This window comes from Amphiura filiformis, chromosome 8, assembly GCF_039555335.1.
Source record: "Amphiura filiformis chromosome 8, Afil_fr2py, whole genome shotgun sequence".
NCBI lineage: Eukaryota > Metazoa > Echinodermata > Ophiuroidea > Amphilepidida > Amphiuridae > Amphiura > Amphiura filiformis.
In genome coordinates this window covers 30,344,969-30,367,644 of record NC_092635.1, presented here as the reverse complement: position 1 = coordinate 30,367,644, position 22,676 = coordinate 30,344,969, and the positions used below count along the sequence as shown (strand labels likewise).

General features: G+C 37.9%; 1 protein-coding gene across 1 annotated transcript; it reads left to right on the top strand.

Annotated features, from left to right (window-relative positions):
• Positions 1-2,299: 2,299 nt before the first annotated feature.
• Positions 2,300-15,608, top strand: LOC140158936 (uncharacterized). Its single transcript, XM_072182222.1, is given in 7 exon segments — positions 2,300-2,379; positions 6,947-7,003; positions 7,933-8,091; positions 8,559-8,789; positions 10,496-11,230; positions 11,232-12,174; positions 12,837-15,608. Coding segments are annotated over 7 exon segments (2,697 nt in total). The 5' UTR covers positions 2,300-2,361; the 3' UTR covers positions 13,391-15,608.
• The last annotated feature ends 7,068 nt before the right edge of the window (positions 15,609-22,676 follow it).

Sequence of the window (22,676 nt, the reverse complement as noted above, 5' to 3'; positions counted from 1 at the left end):
GTTCCAGCAATGCAATGCAAACATCATGCAATGCCAAATGCCAATGGCAGACTGACTGTCGAGCTGTCATCACTGGTGCATGGCCATTCATTTCATGGGTGTCAATTAGTCACGATTATCGCACTTTCAGTTTCCCACGCGTTTGAACGGGAATTGGATTGCGTACTTTTTCGATGTCTAGTGAGCAAATTTTTTCAATATTTTGAGAAAATGATGTCAAATTTTCTATTCTGTATTGTTTGGTAATAATGTCTTTTGCCAATAGTATGTTTAAAGTTGTAATTTTGTGTTTTTGATCGCAAAGATCGGATATTTTCGTTCGATTGAATTCTGAACCCTTCGCAAGGGCATTGAACTTGAAGGGTGCCGATTTCGGCAGAACTTTGACGATAATTTTGCCTTTTTGGACACTAAAATGCTTTCGATCCTTAATTTTGTTTCAACCGAGTCTTAAATTAGCAAGCACAATCATGACAATACGGTTGGTACCACTTTTATATACATTGATGAAATTTTAAAGATTTTTTTTCAAGTTTCTAACCGGCGCAAATCGTTAAGTGTGTATTTCCCATTGACATCCAAAATGGCATAAGCCAGTCCTCAAAGATACATAGGTACTGCGTATATAGGACTGGCAAGCGAGTCTAGTAGGTGTCAATCGGCAACATCAACAACTTACTGAAAGTCATGAAAGTTGAAACTAAGTGATGCCGGGCATACAACAAAAATACGGTACCTCTATGATACACATCTGTCGACAGAATCAGAAATAATTTTCTTTCGAATAAGCTTACCTTTTCATCCGTGAAAACCTTCCCGGTTGTTTTAAACAGCTGATCAAAGTTCACCCGATCAACGCAGTCAAAGTGTGGAATTTGAAAAGTGTGTTTATTTTTAGCACACGATGTTTCTTAGTCTCTTTTAAACTCTTCTAATTACGTTTGGAATCACCGTGTATTAAATTGAAAATTTACAGACTGTGTAAAAGTATAGAGCCGTTGGTATTTTGCACTCCTGTACTAGTTATCCTTTGACGCTGTATCTGCACAATGAAATAGTGTGAATGGATGGTCTGAGTTTACGTTAAGAGATTGAAGTACAATAATTGATTGGTTTCCGGTTTACGGGAATTTCTGTAAAAGTGAGGGCACACTTGATAGTTGGGGACCAGAGAGCACTCAGAACGCAACTGTGAGGTCCATCGATTACTTTGAAATTAATTTTCTCGGTCAAATAAAAAACATTAAATGTATTTTTTTCAGTAGGCCTATGTCAGATAATAAAACCACAGTGCTTTGATAGTTTTTCCTTTCTTTAATCCTGGTGTTAAAATCAGGCATGAAATTGTGTCTTTTAGGCCTATAGTGTTTTTTTGGTTGGTGACAAACCCCCAAAAACCCAAGATTTGTGATTTTCAGCCACATCAAGTCATTCAATAGGCGTTTTCAGTATTGATTTAATTTTTGAGCTTGTTGGCGGCATTATATGCAATTTAATTTACCTTAGTAGGCCTAATTTTGTTATTTTTTGAAGAAAAAAGCCCCACAAAATCGATCTGAGACAGAGAACCAATTCTCGCGACGACTCTTCTAAAATTATTTTGTTTGCGAGAATTTTATTCTCCTAAATTCATCTCTATTCCAAACGCAATAAGTTTATAGTTGATTCTCTTGATTCTTGCCAGATGAGTATGATGCGTTTGTGAGTATCAATTTTTATTCACGTAAGTTCAAAATTGCACCACAGATGACAATTCCCTAGGCTTACGTGTGGACAAACATTATTTTATATAAACATTAAAACTGGCGCCAAAATCAATTTTTCATCAAATACGGTACTTTTAGAAAAATGTTCTTTCAGGATATGCAACAAAAACTTTACACAGATTTTTTAACTGCGTGGAATCAATCTTTGAAATTGGGCAAAGTTGTTTTTGAACCACACTGTATAAAGGCACATACACATCAGTATATTTTTTGGAATTCCAACAGGATGCGTTCATCATGATTAATAATAACATATTTTTATTTAAATCAAAATTCGACTATGGCATAGATCTGAGATTACTGTACTTGATTTTCAATCAGGCTTTTTGAAAATTGGTTTATAGAGATGGGGGTTTTTTTTCCCAAAATTTTCTCATTATAAGTAGACTTTTTAGTGTTTGTAAAAAAAAATGAGGATTTATCAAAACACTGTCGCACCAAAAAAAAAAAAAACCCTGGACAAATACCTGTCTTTTCCTGATCAAAATCACATTGTATTTAAATACTAAATTTAGGCCATCCGGTCAGGGAATTTAGGAACATTGTGCACATTTTAGAACTGGCAACACTACTTTTGATCAGATTCCAAGTAAAAATGGCGTCGGATACCGAGGTAAGAATTCTCAAATTTAGTATCAATTTATGACTGAATTTTTGTATATTTGTCGTTATTTGATAGATGTATTAGTAGCGGTTACTTTAAGGAAAATGTGTTCAGTAATTTAAGAACTGTGAATTGACTTTTGAGTGCGTAATTACGCTTGAAAATGCCCACGTTGGTGGAAGGTCAAAATTCGGAAACCTTGTCATGTAGTCCGAATAATCAGACCCAGAACAAAATATTAATTTCTGACATGATCTTGTACTGGGTCTGAACTGTTTCCATATGAAATCTTGATGGCAAATTGGACAATAGAAGCACATGGTTCTACGTGACAGCTTTTTAATCCCTATTCAGGTTACGTGAATCACGCTATTGTGGACCATCCTTCTGATACTTGAGTGTTTGGACACGCTGAACGGTTTTTTGTCTACCTCTCTGTTTGTAAACAAACCAGGAGGTCGAAATCGTCCTCCTCGCCGAATACGAAAGTCAGCGTAATAGTACGGCACTACTTGTCATGCATTAAATGACATCCTGTATTGTTTATTTGTTAAAACTATTGATCCTTCAGAAGAATCTCGGCAACAATCCCATGTATGCAAGTTTGGCGATCCTGACTTTTAGACCACACTCGCTGTATAAGGACTTAATTTTAACTTTTAGTAAACGGTGTAGTTTTGTCATGATCATGATGATGATGGTTAAAAAAGTTGCCAAACACATGCACTTTCAATGACTTTGATGTCAAGGTTTAATGTATTAGAAGGAGCTCAGGGCTTCAACAAATGAGGGAAATTATGGGGTAAAAAACAAGGTCAAAACAACCTTTTGAAAATAAGTTAATCGTAATTAGCGTCACTTCCGTCACATGAAAAGATGATCAGATTCATATAAGTGAAAAGTTGCAGGTGAAAAGTTGCAGAATATTTAACCTTACATAGCTTGGGTGTTCTAAAAGTTGGGATCGCCGCAAGTTTAATACTCCTGCTCGGGTGTACGTTAAGGTTACAGCCCGCTAGTCCGAAGGCCCGCCAGTCCAAAGGTTCGCTAGTCCGAAGGTTCGCTAGTCCGAACACGTATTTCAATGGAGGACGTGAGGGTCGCTAGTCCGAATTTGCAAAAAGGTTCGCTAGTCCGAAAAAAGGGTTCGCTAGTCCGAAGGTTCGCTAGTCCGAAGGTTCGCTAGTTTGAAGGTTCGCTAGTCCGAAGGTTCGCTAGTCCGAAGGTTCGCTAGTCCGAAGGTTCGCTAGTCCGAATTTATTAAAAGGTTCGCTAGTCCGAATTGTTAATCAGGTTCGCTAATCCGAATCAAAAAAAGGTCCGCTAGTCCGAATTTTATATAAGGTTCGCTAGTCCGAATGATAAATAAGGCCCGCTAGTCCGAATTCTAAATAAGGTCCGCTATAGTCCGAATTTTCTTTAAAGAACCTGATCAGCGCCACCATACACCGGTCTCAAAATGTATTGGAGGTGTTTGATCAAATATAGTGTGTTACCTGATAGGTGCACACAGGTTCACAACATTGTTCATGTTCTGCATTGTTTCTTTAAAAGTAATGATGGCAAGTACATAAAAGTATACATTTTCAGAAAGGAAACAATGCAAGTAACCCAATAAGTTTCCAAATCGATGAAAACTGTATATTTATGTTCTAAAGACACAAAAAGTATACATGGTATAGATGCTGCCATTTTTCTAAAGTATTTGAATATTTATTCCTTTTAAAAATGACTGCTGTAGGTTTTGCAGAATGAATGAAATTGCAATCAAATATACACCATCGCCTCAATGGTAATGGAAATAATTCATGCAACAACGAGAGCTAGGCCTATTATGAATGTCTAAAATACAAACTTTTCTATTTATTTTATTTCTTCATTGATTACTTTCTCTATAAATCCTTCTTCCTTTAATTCTTTCTTTCTTTAATTCTTTCTTTCTTTCTTTCTTTCTTTCTTTCTTTCTTTTTCTTTCTTTCTTTCTTTCTTTCTTTCTTTCTTTCTTTCTTTCTTTCTTTCTTTCTTTCTTTCTTTCTTTCTTCCTTCTTTCTTTCTTTCTTTCTTTCTTTCTTTCTTTCTTTCTTTTCTTTCTTTCTTTCTTTCTTTCTTTCTTTCTTTTCTTTCTTTCTTTCTTCCTTTCTTCCTTTCTTCCTTTCTTCCTTTCTTCCTTTCTTCCTTTCTTCCTTTCTTCCTTTCTTCCTTTCTTCCTTTCTTCCTTTCTTCCTTTCTTCCTTTCTTCCTTCTTCCTTCTTTCTTTCTTTCTTTCTTTCTTTCTTTCTTTCTTTCTTTCTTTTTTTCTTTCTTTCTTTCTTTCTTTCTTTCTTTCTTTCTTTCTTTCTTTCTTTCTTTAATTCGGACTAGCGGACCTTATTTAAAATTCGGACTAGCGAACCTTATTTATAATTCGGACTGGAGAACCCTAAATCAAATTGAATTAGCGGACATGATTTTAAATTCGGACTAGCGAGCCTTATATATAATTCGGACTAGCGAGCCTTATTTAAAATTCGGACTAGCGAACCTTGTTAAAAATTCGGACTAGCGGACCTTATTTAGAATTCGGAATAGAGAACCTTCGGACTAGCGGACCTTCGGACTAGCGGGTACTCGCGCCTACGTTAATAGGCCCAGAACTCGGGCCACCATGGCCATCATAGTAGACCTGTATAAAAGGCGAATGACACATGACATGATGATGATCATCATTTTAAATTTATTCAAATTAAATAAAGCCCTTGGCTAACATATGAGTCAAGAAAGCCAAAACTGAAAAATATTTCGTCATAGTGCTTTTCTTGTTGGACTCGCTTGCCAGTCCTATTTTAGGACCTTGGCTTACGCCATTTTGGATGTCTAGTATGTCTATAGCATGCTGGGACCATCACAATCTTTTGCTATGTGTTTCAGGACTACTTATTGTCCAACTTAGTGAAGAGTAGTATTCAGTTAAAAAAATGTCAGTATGATAACAGTCAATATCTGATTGTCTGTGCTGACGAAACAAAGTTTCGACATAGCTACACCCTTGCGAATCAGGAATAAAAATATCGATCTTTGTGATTAAAAACACAAAATTGGCAAAAGAAGACATTATTGCCAAACAATAGAATAGAACATTTGACGTCAACTTGTCAAAATATTGGGAAAAATATGCTCACCAAACATTGGCAAAGTGGGCAATCCAATACCTATTCAAAGGCGTGGGAAACTGAAAGTGCATAATCCAGGGCTCCAGGCTACATCTTGTCAAAGATTGATGTTCGTCAAAAACGTTCAGCCAATATTTTAATGCAGCGTTCGAATTAAGAATTTTTTTGAGGTTGTCCGCCGGACAACCTCAAAAAGATATTTGGTTGTCCGAAAATATTTTGGTTGTCCGAAATTTATATGAACTTTTTGTGCCGTAAAAAATTAAGTTGCAAGTATAAAAAAACATACACTGCCGTCAGTATTCACATGTCACACACCTTTCCCAAACTCACCTTGTTCAAGTTGTTGCTATTATAAAATATCAAATACCGGTATATCCAAGAAATCATTTATTTATCATCAATAAATTCATATTTGTGCTGGATTTTATGCTTAAAAGCATCAGAATTCCCCCGGGCAGAATTAATTCTTTTCAAGAAGTCAAAAGACGTAAACATGAACATCTCCATTGATAAAGTATCTCATTAATTATTCATGAGCTCATTGGGTTTCTAATGTCAGGGTATAGCTTTAGGGGGGTCTTGAAAGCCGTGATGTCAGAGACTGGTGTCAGAGGTCAGGTCACTCTGGTCAGGTCATGAGTTTTTACCAGGGGCCCGCCATGTGCTAGCTAGCTTGTGTACCGTGTAACCGATTGATATTGCACACCTGGTAAAGGCCAAGGTTATCATGATGTTTATAAAATACTTGCTACAAATTTATGGGAAAACAACATTTTTAGTCATGATTTCTTCTGAACATTTCAAGATTTATGCAATGCATTTTATGGTAAGCTTACTCCGTAACATTGTGGTACACATTTTTATGGTTGTCCCTCGGACAACTGCCGTCAGCATTTTGGGTTGTCCGACGTTCATTGTGGTTGTCCCGGACAACCACTTATTTCGAACGCTGTTTTAATGCATCAGTTGCAAAACAAAACAAAACTTGCCTGAGCTGACATCATCAGCCAAAAATAAGATCTCACACACCGGTCTCCATTTTAGAATTTCATTATCCACAGTAAAGTTTACGACCATGTAGATTGATAAATTTGTTTTAGAAATAGATCGTGTTAGAAACAGTTCCAATCCCAAAGCTTACAAGGTCAAGTCAAAAGGTTAAATTTCATCATAACCTGGAAGAGGTCAGATGATTGGCACATGTTCGTGGCAAATTTTGACAACTGTCTACTAGTGTGTTTGAAAGTGGCGATTTGGAACTAATTTTTCGGAAATTACTCTCCAAATAACGAAAAATGATGGCTTTGGACTCAAGCCTTGAATGTGTAACTATTGTTTGCCAATTCGAAGCTGGAAGTGTTTTGAAGCATCTTCATGGCAAGGGCATTGTTATTCATTACACATTCTTTCTTATTTAATTGCAGGATCAAGAGTTGGAATCCCTACGTTCAGCCCTGTTAGCATCCTTAAAACCAGTACCGGTAAGTATTGACCTGACCTATAATATCTATATTTGTCAGTGAGTAGACTTCTCTGTAGTCCACTTGCCCATGGTGCATACTAAGGCTGGCATTTTGGTGGGCTCATGGTACCCGCCTCGAGATTACATTACCCTGCCTCGGTGCCCAAATTTAAAAAAAAAAATTGGTTTTTTTTTAAGTTTTTTTTCTTTTTTTGGTAGTGTCCTGGACCTAGACCTAAATGCTAGGATCATTCATGGTTGACCTAAATTTTTTTTTTTAATTGCACGATGTTTTGTGTTTTTAATATAAAAATTGATACTTTGTTTTCATGTCATACTCTATTAATGATATCAAAATGCATTCAAATTCACAAAATTACCCGAAAATGCCAGGCCTAGTGCATACTCTATAACTATTAGATTTAAACACTGATTTGTATTTGTACACAATTAATAGATTTTCCAAGTCTCCCCAAGTGAATGTTAATGACTTTCAATTGTGGTTTAAACAAATGCTTAACACAGGTGTCTAACGAAAAGCCATCCAGCAAACTGGACAACTAAAATTAGCTATAATGTAATGCATCTTTAAATATGTCTTGTGATTGGTCGCCCATATCTCAAGATTGTTTCAATCCTCCTGGCACATGCCATTACCACTAACTACAGCAACTACTGGCGTAAAAGTTAAACTCACACTTGTTCGTCTCATACATCCATGCTTGTGCTTGCGATTAGATTTTCTGGGAGTTCAGGGGTTTTCAGAACCCCTGGTTTTAAAATCTAGTGCTATCCCTGCTTGTTTATGTACCCTCTAAAAATGCACAAAATTGTGACCATCTTTGCGAATCTATAATCCACTGTTAATTCAATATGTTTTATGCAAAGCTAACATCTTAAATCTGTAGGAAAAAGAAAGTATAAAATATTTTGTTTTGTAAATGCTAGCAGAAATCTGATGGTCAAAACATAGAGTCTGATGGTCAGAACAGCGAGCAGGTGGATGGTGAGGAGACAGCTGAGGAGAAAACTGAGGATAACGAAGTAGAAGAGGAAGAATACTTGGCTGCATTGAGGAGAGCTGCATTGAAATCAACCAAGCCTGAGGTATGAAATACTAAATGGAGCTAACTGAATTCGTACTTGTGCCATGTAATTTTTGTATAACAACAATGTACATCTATATAGTGCAGGGGGCTGTCAATAGCATGCCGGTTCGATCGCATGTACATATTGCATTGACAGCCGGAATTCACAGTTTAGCATTGGCATTTTCAGAACCTTGAGCTGCAAGACGGTACAGTAGCTGACTGACTTAGATCCGACATTGCCATTACGGACCTTACCCTCCTGACGCAGCTGAGGCTTGGCCTGGCATTCAGTGTAGCTCAGCTACTCAGTTTCACTTTGCTCACAAATTGTGTTTCACTTGAAATTGATCACATAGAGTACAAATATCACAATTGACCACAATTGTAGCTGTTTGTGGAAGAAAAATTTACAAAAGATGTTCCCTAATCAGTGTTCATTTTCCTTTGAAAAAGTAACATCTCTGTTTAATCTTTCATTGGCAGCCACCACCACCACCTAATCCGCACATGTTCAAAAGGACTGGCAACCTGATCTCCATCCAGATTCAAGAACCACCAAAACCCAAGATATTTGATTCGCCAAACTCTAAAGCAGCAAACGCCGCATCCTTGCGTGGTACCAAGTTTGGTCGCTTTGAGTCGGATTCTGAATCTGACGAGGAAAGCGAGGAATCCGCCAGTGAGGATGAAAAAGATAAAAGCGGAGAGATAAAGGTAATATGACTGATGAATAAATGTTCTGTTTCTATTACATTAGCTTCCAGAGAAGTATGGCATTCTTTTACTTTGATTGATGCAAGCACCGTCCGTGTTTTAAATGAGCCTTCATGAGCTCTGCCCCACCTAATTCTTTGATACGTCATCGGCCAATAAGATTATCGGTTTGATGTTATTATTTAATGATTGTCAGACAATTGAATCAGCCAATCGGAACCCTACTTCTGTGTTTATGTTGTGTACAGTCTCAAATTGTAAAAAAAGTGCCGTTCTTCTCCACCAGCAAGTGTCGTTCTTCTCCACCAGCAAGTGTAAATATGAAACTAAACACTTTTGTTTAGTAGACAAGTACGATTGCTTCGGTACCTGCCAGTCCTTCAGGAACCCAGGTCTGAATTTCCAGTACTTGTTACCAGCAGGTCATTATTTAATGTTTCTTATTTTAGTTCTCTAGTGCAGGAAGTGGTCCCTTGCCCAGAAGTCCAATTACAAGGCGGTCAGAGTCAATTCCGGGGATAAACTAAACCATAATTAAAGATCAAACCATGGCAAACATATCTTTATAGCTGTGTTTTTTTACTTTTAAATATATATATACATTTTCACGAAATATCATTGCTTACTCCCACAACTGTTTGGAGACAATTTATAAAATTTTCTGAGCGCAAATTACGTACTCCACTATGACCATCGTGATACTCAAGAGTTATAGCTAGCACAATTTTAATGCCGGCTATTTTAGTAGCTGAGTGTGTGTAAGGAGGGAGATTAAAAGATGAATTTGTCTGTGCAAGGAGATTAAGAGATGAATTTGTCTGTGGTGTAGCTCTTCTCCCTCCTTACACATAGCTACACCACAGACCAATTCATCTCTTAATCCCATGGACGAATTCATCTTGTACTGTTATCTCAGATAAAAAATGCAATATCTTGGTTGTGTGCATATTCTGTGATTTCAAAGATTTTTTGTGCCGGTCGGTGACCAATATATTAAGCTTAGTGCCTGTGCCATATATCCCAGACCGGCGTGGCTAGAACACTGGTGATACTCGGGTAGCCACCTATAAATCACAGAAGGTACCCAGGCACACAACTCCCGATAGGTCACATCCTTTTTGTTTAGGATGTATAAAGACTCAATAGAGAATGTAATCTTTCTTTGAACTGTAAAAATGTGATAAAAAGTCAAGAAACCACCATAATGTATGGGCTTGTAAGCACAGATGAATGGGGACATTTTCTGGTCTAAAACCCACCAAACATCTGACTGGGGAGCATGTTCCCAGTTGTAGAGACTTCTCCCATGCACCCCTATGGCTAAAAGTGCCAGTTTATCAGGGGGTGTAGGACATGTACCCGATTTGTAGGTTAATAGACAAGTGTCCGCAATTGACGCACACAAATGTGCCCAATTGGTGGGTTGAATTGTGTGTCCCCTTTTAGCAGTTTTAGGCAAGTGTCCCCAATAGACACATGGTACAAGAGGGTTTGTGTGTGCCTGTGTTGTATGTGTGGATATCAAGCAATTAGTGCAAAAAGCTGCCCTATAGGCATTTAACAATTTCTGCATTCAATATTATGTATTTTATGTATCTAAATAGATGACACCTGGCAGCTATTGCAGATGGGGCCTTCTTGTAAGTAATCCCTCAATATATATGATATGTATTGTAACTACTTTGTCTATTTTTGTCTTGCAACAGGAGACAGATGGAAACACTGATAAGAAAGATGCAACCAACAAAAAAGATGGCAATGCTGAAAATGAGAAGAATGGAAGTGGTGAAGACAGTGATGATCAAAGTAACAGCAGCAGTTCAGACTCTGGTGATTCTTCAGAACATTCAAGTAAAAATTCTTCCAGTGCTAGTGAACGCTCCTCATCATCTTCTTCGTCATCCTCATCCTCGTCATCGTCATCCTCATCCTCCTCATCATCAGACTCAGATAATTCCAGTGATGAGGATGGTGATGAGAAAGGAAAAACGGACAAAAAGAGAACTTCTAGGGAAAGTACTAGAGAGAATGAAGATGCGAAGAAAACACAAGAGTCTAGACCTAACAAAGAGGCACCTGATGTAAGGAGAGTAATCGAGAGTAAACGAAAGCACTCTCCATCACGAAGGAATGAAAGAAGCAGGCAAAGGAGAGATGATGTTCATCACTCAAGTCGTGACAGAGACAGATTAAGAGATCCACATAGAGGTGGAAATGACCGTGACAGAGACAGAACTCGAGGAAGTGAAAAGTATTCCTCTCGTGGCTCTTCTAGAGATAGAAATCGGTCTAGAGATAGAAACAGAGACCCTCCGAGGTCACATTCTTATCGTTCGCAGGATGGTAGTAGAACTAGAAATGACAGAGAGAAGAGTCAAGATAAACCAAAAGATAAGGCATTGAGGCTAGAAGACTCAAGTTTGCCTCCGGGATGGTGTGCAACTTGGCAGTGTCAAAGACACCAAAATATCTTTGAAAGCTGTTACTGGGGACAGAAAAAGTAGTAACCATTCCAAACCTAGAAGATTGTCCTCAGATCGAGATAGACATACGTCCGAAAGAACAAATCAGCATGGTACTTCAAGAATTGATCAGCAGTATTCAGAACATCAGGGTAGTGCTCCACAAAGAACAGTAACAGAACCTCCAGAGTCTGAATCTGATATCAGTTCTGGAAGTGGAACGCCATTTTCTGCTGGTAGTGATAGCGAGTCGGAAGAGGAGTCTTCGCGCTTTAAACATGCAAGTGAAAGTGATGGGAGAACTGCGTCAGATAGCGCTGGTCAGTCAAGATTGATAACGTCCATGAAATTGCCCAAAGTTGGAGTTGAACAGCTCCTCAGATCTCACTCAAGTGAACGTCTGCATGAGAGGGGTCGCAGAACAGGTGATCTTGATATGCGCCGCTCAGTTTTAGACCGACGAGGTATGCATAGGAATGAACACCGAAGCTCGAGTCATGATAGGGGCCCTGAACGTGAACGTAGGGGTGATTACCGACATGGTAATAGAAGTCGTAGTAAAGACAGGGAAGGGAAGAAAGATCAGAGTAAAGATCAGAGTAGACATAGAGATAGGAGGAAAGAATTTGTGGAGGCAAGCTCTGAATCAGAATCAGAGGATGCCAAAGGTGGACTCAGGAGTGTCATTAAAACAGGGAAAGATAAAACTTCTAAGGCATTGTCCTCAAAAAGACCACAAGAGAAGTCTTCAAACACAGACTCGATCAAAATCAGCAGCAAGAAGGATGCTGAGAGAAGCGACTCCAAGAGATCATCTCGTGATGGCGAACGGAAGAGGAAGAAAGAGAGAAAGGAGAAAGATGATGGACAAGAAGCTGAAGTACACAGAAGAGATCCTGAAATTCATGTCACCTTTGATAAAGGTAAGGGCAGACACATAGTAGAGCTTGTGGTGGTATTTTAAAGACCATAATAATTAAAGATGATTTGTTTTCAGTGTGACTGGGGTGTTCCCAAACTTGATAACAAGCGACTCAGTAGTGTATTATGACCCAAGAACTAGTCAAGATTGAACCATAGATCATGTAAAAGAAATATGTTTATCAAGCTTTGGTTGCAACTGCAATTCATGTGCATAAATAAAAACTTTTTCTCAGAACTGGTACTTATTCTGACTGCTCCTGTGTATGGTAGTGAAACCTGGTGGAACGTGGTATATGGACCTTTTCCTTACCTGATGGCATTTCTAAGGCATCGCTATCCCAGGGATTCCTTTCCTGGGGTCCTCTTGCTTATTTACCATACAGTTCTATGGTGATCCTCTTTTAATCATTAAGTGAAATCACTCCTGGCAAAATAACAATGGAAGCAATTTTACTCTTCTTAATTTGTTACATTTGCACTTTTAATAAATAGATCAAATGTCATCTAGGGACGGGCAAGTCTAATTTAAATTATCACGGTTAAAATGATGCACGTGAAGGTGGTGGCATTTTATCCGACACTTTGTGTCAAGAACTGTACATGCCTAGAATTACAAAATTCTAGTTTTTATTAAATTTATGCACTTAATTTTTCCTTTCAGCAGAGAAGCCCAAAGTGTCGGTGCTAGACAGACTTGGAGTGATGCCAGTATCCAAACCAGTCAGAGGATCGATCAAAGACCGGCTTGGTAAGAAGGTGTCGCACAACCACAGAGAAGTAGTGGATGACGATGACAGGTTTGAATCATTTGATACAATAGATGATGATGAATTTGACAGCCACAGAAATGTGGAAATTGGAGCTAGAGCTGCTGTTATTGAACTGAAGAATCGTGTGAAATCCGGAGTGAAATTAAAAAGACCTGTGCCACTCATGTCATTACCTCTAGACCCTGGGGAGGAAGATCCAGCGCGGAAGATCATCAAAAGATCATCGGAGGAAAAGAAGGAATCAAGGTCTTCAAAGAAAGGTAAATCGAAATCACCCAGGAAAAGTAAGGATAAGGATAAAGAACGTGGTGGATCAAGTACTCCTAAGAAGCGTGGGGAAGAGGAGCTGGAGGAAAGAATAAGACGTATCAAGGCCAAGAATGCTGCCATCGAGCAGAGGCAGAGAGAAATTGACGAAGAGAAGAAACGCTATGGCTGGTCATGAATCATTGGTGCTTTATAGCATGTAATATTGTTAGTTTTACAAATGGTTTGTTTTCACAAGCTTCTGCATTGTTGAGGAAAGAACAAGTGAAAATAAGAAGAGCATGCACAGTTTATGGATTGTAAGCAGACCCATTTAAAAAGTGAGAATTGCACTACAAGGTGATTTTGGCTTCACCTGTGTTAAAAATATTATTGTTGTTTTTGATAACAATCATGATTTTTCAAGTTTATATAAGGACCCATACATCATGATACATGTATACCAGATGGTTTTTCAAATTTTATCAGGCGCAACCTATTTCAAGTTGAAAATTGTTGCACTTCAAAAGAGTACTGAAATACTAATTGACTTAGCAGTCAAGTTAGCAAAGTTGATACAGCATCATGCTTCAGCGTGAGAAGGCCCGAGTTGAAGCCCGATGAATTTGGAGATTGTTCTCGTGAAAATAATTGGGCTTGAAATTCGGGCTGGACAATGAACTAGCTGCTTGATCACGCGGATTTAGGGTTTCTCTACCACAAATTGACTTCCGGTAGAGAAACCCTAAATCCGCGTATTGTCTTTACACTGTATCTCATGATTATTTATCTCATGAAAATCAAAATTGACATATATTCCATGCAAAAGAATGATGTAATTGATGATAAATGAATGAGTTCTGTAAACAAATGTCACTGCCATTGTAAGTCAATGCCTAGATGATTTAAAGTACATTAACCCAATGATATGCTATCAAGTGTACCGCATTCAACCTAATAGCACCCCTGCAGTGACTCCTGTCTAAGGGCTTCCTTTTAAATTCCATCAAATATCTAAATAAAATTACCTTCTAAAACCGTTTAGGATTTTTGCTGATTTTATACTTCATATGCACTGAATTTTGAATATGTGTGCACATAATTCCAAATTTGTAGCTTAAAGGTTAATAAGCGCCCCAGAAAATAACTGACTTAAGTGCTAATTAGGTTGAATGCAGGACTGAAAGGGGTGCTTGAACAGCCAGAGGGGTTCATGGTTAGAATAAATCCATGGGAAGACTATGGGTAGTATGCATATTTGTAATGCTTTTAGTGAATACTGAAAAATTTACCGCTCGTATAGTGTCAGACTCATGAAAATATTCTCACACGACTTTGGTTGTGCAGTGTGCACCATAGCATAACTTCTTATTGGTGCTCGACGCTGCCTGTGTCTTAGCTCGCCATTGTGACAGGATCACCCTCTGAAGTTCTAAAAATATGTATTCAATAACAACACGGTCTGACACTTTTTTAAAACACAAAGTTTCTCAGTCGTCACCCAGAAAGTTGAGGGCAGCAGTCTAGGTATTAGGTGTTGAATACGTATTAGGCTGAATATGGTCAAATAAGGTTCAATGGGATTCTAAGACAGGATAATCTAATTTTAGTTGACAGTAACATTAATTTTAAACATTGCTGTTCCAAAACTTGCCGAGTCCATAGTTTTTAATGACCAATTCTACTTCAGCATCTAGAATGCCTTGTGTGCATTGATGGCTATTTTGGGATCGGTGTTTATGAAAACTAATAAAAATGTGTGTATGCCTCAGCCTCGCCATCATAGCGCTGCAAAGATGAAACAGTCACTTGTAGACTGAAAATGTTTTTGGAAATCTCTCTTTACTTGCTTTGTATATCACCAGTATGGCAATGAAAAAATTGCTCATGACATGCAATGGGTTGGTTTAACGTGCACAGTTTACCAATGCACAATCCTGGAACCTAGGATTGATTGCAGATATCAGAACCGGGGATGGTCCCCCTTCTCTTTTCGAATAGCTCTGACACTTAACATGCTCAGGGTTTGACTCTTCCTGTACACAGGACGGGACCAACAGCTTCATGTGACTTCCGAATCACATACATCGCACATACACTACATCTGCACGTGCTAAGCAGTGTATGTGTGTCAGAAGAAATTCTACATTTAAATTCTGTGATGTAACTGAACTTAATTGAAGGATTCCTGACCATTTAGGAACTTTTTGGGAGGAAGAGAATTTTCACTTAAGGCAAGCCCAAGGCTCGAACCCTCATCGATCAGATCTCCGGGATCGTATCAGAAGAAACTAAATCAACATGTATATGTGACACAATCTGATCCAACCTTGCCAGGGCAGGATTTGTCATTTTCGAAATTGAGATCAGCAGAAATTGACTGATTGACTAAAATTTTGAAGAAATAAGAATTTTTTTTTTAAATATTTCGGATTTTTCAAGCTTTCAGTGATTTTTAAGTGTCATAATACCTTTTCCTTTGCCTTTTCCAGAAAAACAAAAATCCTGACTGACCAATCCTACTTGGCAAGTCTGTTCATTTTTTTGTCACCTAAACAGTAAAATGTATAAGAAAATTGACATTAAAAAAGCACATTAACTTTGTAATGGAGTGTACAAAGAGCAAGTTAAGTTTACAAGTTTGTCTACATTGGCTTGAGTGGGTCGCAGGTGGTTGAAACAATCAGATTATTAATGAACTCAAGACAAGATATGTAATCACCTTGTCTTGAGTTCATTAATAATCTGATGGTACAAAACGTTTTAATTTGCTTATTTTGCTAATTGTCAATCTTTGGCAGTTGTCAAATTTTTCAGTTTATTGCTCACAACAATTAAACTGAATCTCAATTTGGAGCAACTGCTGCCGCCTTAACCATAATCCCTATCCTATACTTTGTTCAACTAATAAAGGGCAAAAATTATTCATTTTTGTTACTGTTATTAAAGTCACAACTAAGTACAAATTCACAGAAGGGTGCTCCATTGACATTAAGCAAAGTGCAACTAGCATCTGCAGGGGTATGCATATCATTCTATACCACGCCATAAGAGTCTTGCCATTTATAAGATGAATAGATAACAGCCCTCGAATTAACCCACGGCACCGACGGCATATTGCCGTGGGTGCCCAACCCCACTGCCGCAATGCCCTCAAAATATGTCCTTTACCGACGGCAGTGCACTTGCCGTGCCCTCTAAAGAAGTTGCCGTCGGTGCCCTGCACCTCAAAGGACTTTGCCGACCACTTCATTGTGAACTCCTTTGTGATGAGTTCTAAGGTCATTGCCGACTTTTATTTACATTGATTTCCCCTTCTATGACCTTTTGAAGGGACACCTGTGCTAAAACTCAAAGCTGACCTCAGAATATATCCTGCCTGGACACATCACACTTCATACCTCAGAAGACAGTTTTGCCGACAACCCCTTTGTGCACTCCTTTGTGATGAGTCTTGCCGACTTCTATTTACATTTATTTCCCCTTCTATGACCTTTTGAAGGTACACCTAGGCTAAGCTCAAGGTCACTTTTGCCGGCTTTCTAACTGTTTACTTTTATTATTTTCCCTTCCATGACCTTTTTGAAAGGACACTATGCCTAATTAAGATAATTTATTATTTGATTTCTGGACATTTTCAAATTAATTCTTATATCTGTTGGATTCATATATATACCCTCACTTAGACATGATTATAAATTCCATGGTGTTAAATTGTTTTTTTGCCCAAAATCATTGTCTGGTGGAGTAAAACAACCCTAAATCTATTGTGTTATATCATTGAATTAAAAACATATTTTTAGTGCATTCAGTCATAGTCACTAAATATTTCAATGAGCTAATTTGCATATTTTACCAAATAAGGAAACCTGTTTTGTAGTATAGGCCTACGTTCATATCAAAATATTTGCGAACATGATTAAGCTCATCAGTAGAGTAGACTATAATGAATTTATGCTTAATGCTTGTGGTGATAGCTGATGATGTCCAGGGGATGCTGATGTAACATTTACATATATTATAATGAGCTAATTTGCATATTTATATTTTGCAATTTTTTAAGGAAAATACCTTAACCTTTGGTGTTAGAAAGGACAGAATAATTCTGGTATACCTGCCCACAAGTATAGACCTAATCCAAATCGATATAGCTACAGACTGAAATAAAAGGAATTCCCCAATTCTTTCCGCATTGTATACTTGCGAACTTCAATATTTGAAGACTAATGTTCGATAAGCACTATTGCACTAAAATCATCTATCATGATTGCTAACGTGAGTTTTCTTTACTTTTGAGAAATTGCCTTGGTGCCCTTCTCAAATTTTAAACAGTTGCCGTGATGCCCTTTTGAAATATTACAAATTGCCGTGCTGCCTCGCCTTTTCAATGGAAATCCAAGGCAATTGTCAACTTGCCCTAAAAAAGTTGCCGTGCCCCTTCAGATCCTTAATTCGAGGGCTGATAGATAATCTAATCTTTTAATCCTAACATGCTAAGCCTAAACCCCAACCTAATCACTTGGGGTGGCAGGTAGCAGTGATAATTAAACTAAATATGCAAACATTTTTATTTTCACTCAGAAATAGAAAGTGATAATAACGTGTATACTTCCCGAGTTTATTGCAAAGCTTTTGAAGTATTTTGTTTATTTTCAGTTACTGTTATTTGTATAATTTCTTTGACAATACTGTCCAGTGATAACATAGTTGTCTATATTGAATGGCTAGTTTGAACACAATTTCCATCCTTATGTATTTTTGTAATTGCAATTGTTGTGATTTATGAATACATACCTCAAACCAAAGTAGTTTTGAAAAACTTGTAAATTTTAAATACTTCAAAACTTTGATATGTATAAATAAATGTCTTAAAAATGTTGAGTTAGAATGTAACTGACCCTTTGAAATACATGCTAGCCACTGCCAATGTGTACCAGGCAGGGGTAGCGCTAGGTTGCTTTTGGGGGTCCCGCACCCACCAAAATAGAGTTCGGACTCCCTGTTTTTAAATTTTCTGCAAGTTCAGGGGTCCCTGCAGACCCCCAGTTTTTCAATCTAGCGCTATTGCAGACATACTATTTATGCTGCATTTGTGCAACTCGGACTCGCCAAACTCTACTCCGGACCCCCTACTTTTTAATTTTCTGCAAGTTCGGTGGTCCCTGCGGACACTGGAGTGTTTAGTTCTAGCGCTACCCCTGGTGCCAGGAATCCCAGGATATGCATTTCATTGTTTATGTTTGGCCATTTCTCTGGTTTATGAGCCTGTTTATCCAAACCAAATAACAGTTTTGGAGGTTTTTAATTGTGCGTAATATTTCACTTGCAAAAAAGTGCAAAAGCAAAGATGTCATAATAGTACATGTTGGTTCAGTATGCAAACCTAAACTATGAAGAGTGAATAATGTGAAGATTTAAGGCTTAATATAGTGTGCTGCCACTGAGTTGCGTACTGCTTGGTGAATGCAGCTAATAGTTATGTGCAAGTGGCACTCACCAAGAGACATGCTATTCAGTAGCATGCTCATACGGTCCACAACTTATAAGTTCTCCCCCTAATACTTTTTAGAATAAGTCAAAAAATGTTTTACGAAATGTAAAAAGGTATGTACATGTATAGCCCTATTTGTTTTACACACATGGAGGTGGACCAATTTATAGAGTCACCAGCCCTCGAATTAAGGATCTGAAGGGGCACAGCAACTTTTTTAGGGCAAGTTGGAAATTGCCTTGGATTTTCACTGAAAAGGCAAGGCAGCACGGCAGTTTGTAATATTTCAAGAGGGCATCATGGCAACTGTTGAAAATTTGAGAAGGGCACCAAGGCAATTTCTTAAAAGTGAAGAAAACACACACAAACATAGATAGATGATTTTATAAATGAAGGGGCAGGGCTGGGGCACCGACGGCAACTTCATTAGAGGGCACGGCAAGTGACTGCCTTGGGTAAAGGACATATTTTGAGGGCATTACGGCAGTGGGGATGGGCACCCACGGCAAAATGCCATGGGTGCCGTGGGTTAATTCGAGGGCTGAGAGTCACACATCATTGCGTTCAGTCACAATGGTTAATTGTGTAAGAAAAGAGGCCGTTTTAAAACTTGCACCTTAATCCATAGCAGTCAGTTTTTCTTTAACAAACACATGAATACAGAATAGAGCTGGCTGACTGAATTGTTTGAGAGCTGACTCCTATGGACTCAGATGCAACTTTTAACACTGTTTAAAACGGTCTCTTTTTTACATAATGAACCATTGTGACTGAAAGCAATGACGTGTGACACTATAATTTGGTCCATGTGTGTAAAACAAATACGGCTACCCTTACCTTTTTACAAGTTTGCATTTTGTCAAATATTTTTCGATTTATTTTAAAAGGTATTTGGGGGAATTTATTAAGTTGTCGACCCTATAGTAGCAGGACTCTGAAACCACTGTTGTCACCTATTGCACATTGGTAAAAAATTGTGGTCTGTGCCACATGTTGATGCATTGGCAAAATGCTGGTTTTACTGGCCTTAATTGATCAAAAGTTGAAAACAAATTTTGTTTAATTTTACAAAGTGCTTGTTGCACAGCTTATAAATGTTTGATGTTTGAAATATATTTTTTTTTAATGACATGTAAGCTGAAATGACATGTGTCTAAATTAAGTTAGAAAGTCGTAAGATATTCTCAAGAGTTTTGTGAATTCAATGTGTACAATACATAAACATATACAATACATACATAATATGTACATATGAAAGAAGTTTATGAGTTTGTACTTAATTTTACCTGTCTTTTCTGTAACTATTAGACATCAATATGTACAAAACAAGATAGACCAGGTCTAACAACAGACCTGGTCTAACCATAGAGGTTAGAATTAGGGAGGGATCCTTTAACTTTTTTTTCTCCCTTAGTTCTAGCAAAGTTCAAAAGTTAAACTGCACCCATCTAATATTAATCGACATGTATTTGCCCTTAACAGGATCTACAATAATATAGAATAAGATATCTAAATACCAAAAAGTTCCTTCTCCGTACGACTAATCTCTATAGTTAGACTAGGTCTAAGGTTAGACCTTGTTTAACTTGTTTTGTGCATATGGACCCTTTTAGTGCAAGAAGCCCTGTGCAATAGCTGCCATAGAGATATTTGACAAATTCTATATTGTACATCTGACACCTGGCAGCTATTGCAAATCGAGGGCTCAGTGACACAAAGAGGTAACTCCATTTTGGCCATTCTGAGAAAAATGAGTTTAAAGATAATGGGCCACATTGACTTATGTAGTTAAGTCTATGTTTCATTGGCCATTGATTTCAATGGAGTGCTAAATGGAGTTACTTTTATGTTTATTGGAAAGTGCTCATGTTTCTGAAAAATTTGATATCAAAATCTCATTTTCGCAAAAAATGGTGTTACGTCTTTGTGTCACTGACCCCTCAAAATGGTCCTTCATAAATGAACTATTCTCAGTAACCTCTTAACATGTACCTCATGGACTCTGATAGAACCAGCTACTTCCAGAGTAAGAAAAATTACAGCACTAATGTTTTGGAATTTAAAAAAATATTATCCTGTTTTGCCCAATGATACATTACATAGCCCAAGTTGGAACTAACTGGCATTAAAAGTCAAATTTGAGCCCAACCCTTTAGTTAATATTTGGCTAGCACTTTGTTCAGTGCTGATGTGACAGGCCAGCCCTCTCTGATACTACAAATTTGCCCCAGTTTCTGTGCAGCTTGATGGCTGATTCATTCTCCGAATCTCAAGGAACAGGAACCAGCTGTATATTTGGCCACTTGCTGACAGGAAGGGCAAAAATGTGTGTTTTTCATTTGCTGTGACAATGAAGCCCAAAGACTTGTACATAGACTAACTTCAAGTCTAATTTTGGAAAACACATTTTTTAATCATGTTTATAACAATTTTCAAAATTATGAGCAAACTCTTTACTCAAGATTTTAAATGCCAAGTCTTAAAATTTTGTGACTGCAATTGTACAAAAACATGCAAAATTGCATGTTTTTAGTCCTTTTCCCCTCAAATTGCAATGTATTAAAAATTGTACATGTAATGCCAGTTAGTACTAACTAAAGGATAAAGATTTAGCTATGTCATTTGGCAAAACAGATAATATTTGTTTAATCTAACAAATTGGTGCTGTATTTTTCTGGAAGCAGGAGTAGTCCTTAAATTGCAGTGGAACCAAGGCAGTTTTGCTTTATGTCCCTGGTGAAACTGTGGTCAAGTAAGTTACTGAATTGCAAGCAGAAAATGAGCAAATTTTTCAGGTTTCAACCTGCATTGACATGGGTCTTTGTAAATGAATTTGATGTCCTGCTTTAAATTGTGCATATATGCACAGTATTCTTGTACGCAGTGGCGTAACTAGGGGGTGGGGGCAGGGGGGCAACGTGCCCCGAGCGCCACCCTTGGGGGGGGGGGGCCAAATTGACCAATTCAGCATCAATTCTGCACCCCTCCAAGCGATGAAAGTCAAAATTTTGGCACACTTTGCGCACATTTCAGCACAAAATCAATTGAAAGAATATTTTAACACCGATATTCAACTTCTAGCAACCAAAATTAATTAGTGGTAGGCCTTATTTGTCCAAAATTTCACGTGCTCCGCGCGCAATTGCTTCAAGATGGGGGTTCCCCGTCTAAGATATTCTCGGGGGTAGGGGGGCCAATTTTTTTCTTGCCCCAGGCGCTAACAACCCTAATTATGCAACTGCTTGTACGATCAAATTAACAAAGGAAAGCTTGCCCAATTTGTACTGAGTACATGGAACCATTTTCAAGTATTGCCACTTTTGATATCATCATTGTTATAGTGCCCACCTGTAGGAGAATAAAGTATCCTTTTTACACAAAGATATCCTTTATCAATAACCAGTATACTGAGAAATTCAATTGCAAGATGACAGTGTCATTCAAATTCTAGATGGGGGGATAATTACATGCACCTGCATGAGTGTTGTCATGGTTGAGCGGCTGCAATACAGGCGTTTGTTAATTTGGGTTCATTGAATTCGCTGTCGTAGTGCACGTTAGTAGCCATTGGTTACTGCCCCAAGCCTGGGCTCATACACTTGTTCCGAATTTTAATATGCCATAGGCTTTGTGTTGTGATCATTTCGATAAGTGGTTCGTAACAAAGAGAACGTGATCCAGTTGACCTAGCATTGGTCATATTCTAACATGCACTACGACAGCAAATTGAATTTCCAAGTACGACACCTGTTCTACATATAGGATGAAGAGTGACTTTGTAACATACTGTTGGTTGTTATTGTATCATGAGTGATGAATAAAGCATATTGTGCTTACAGAACAACACAAAGAGAAAAGATTGACTGTGTCTCTATTTTAGTCTATGAAAGTAAGGAAATCAATTAAGAGTCACAATTTTTTTAATATTTATTTTTTCGCTCAAGATTAAATAAATACTAAATTACAAGTCTGTGTAAAATAAATAAACTATAAT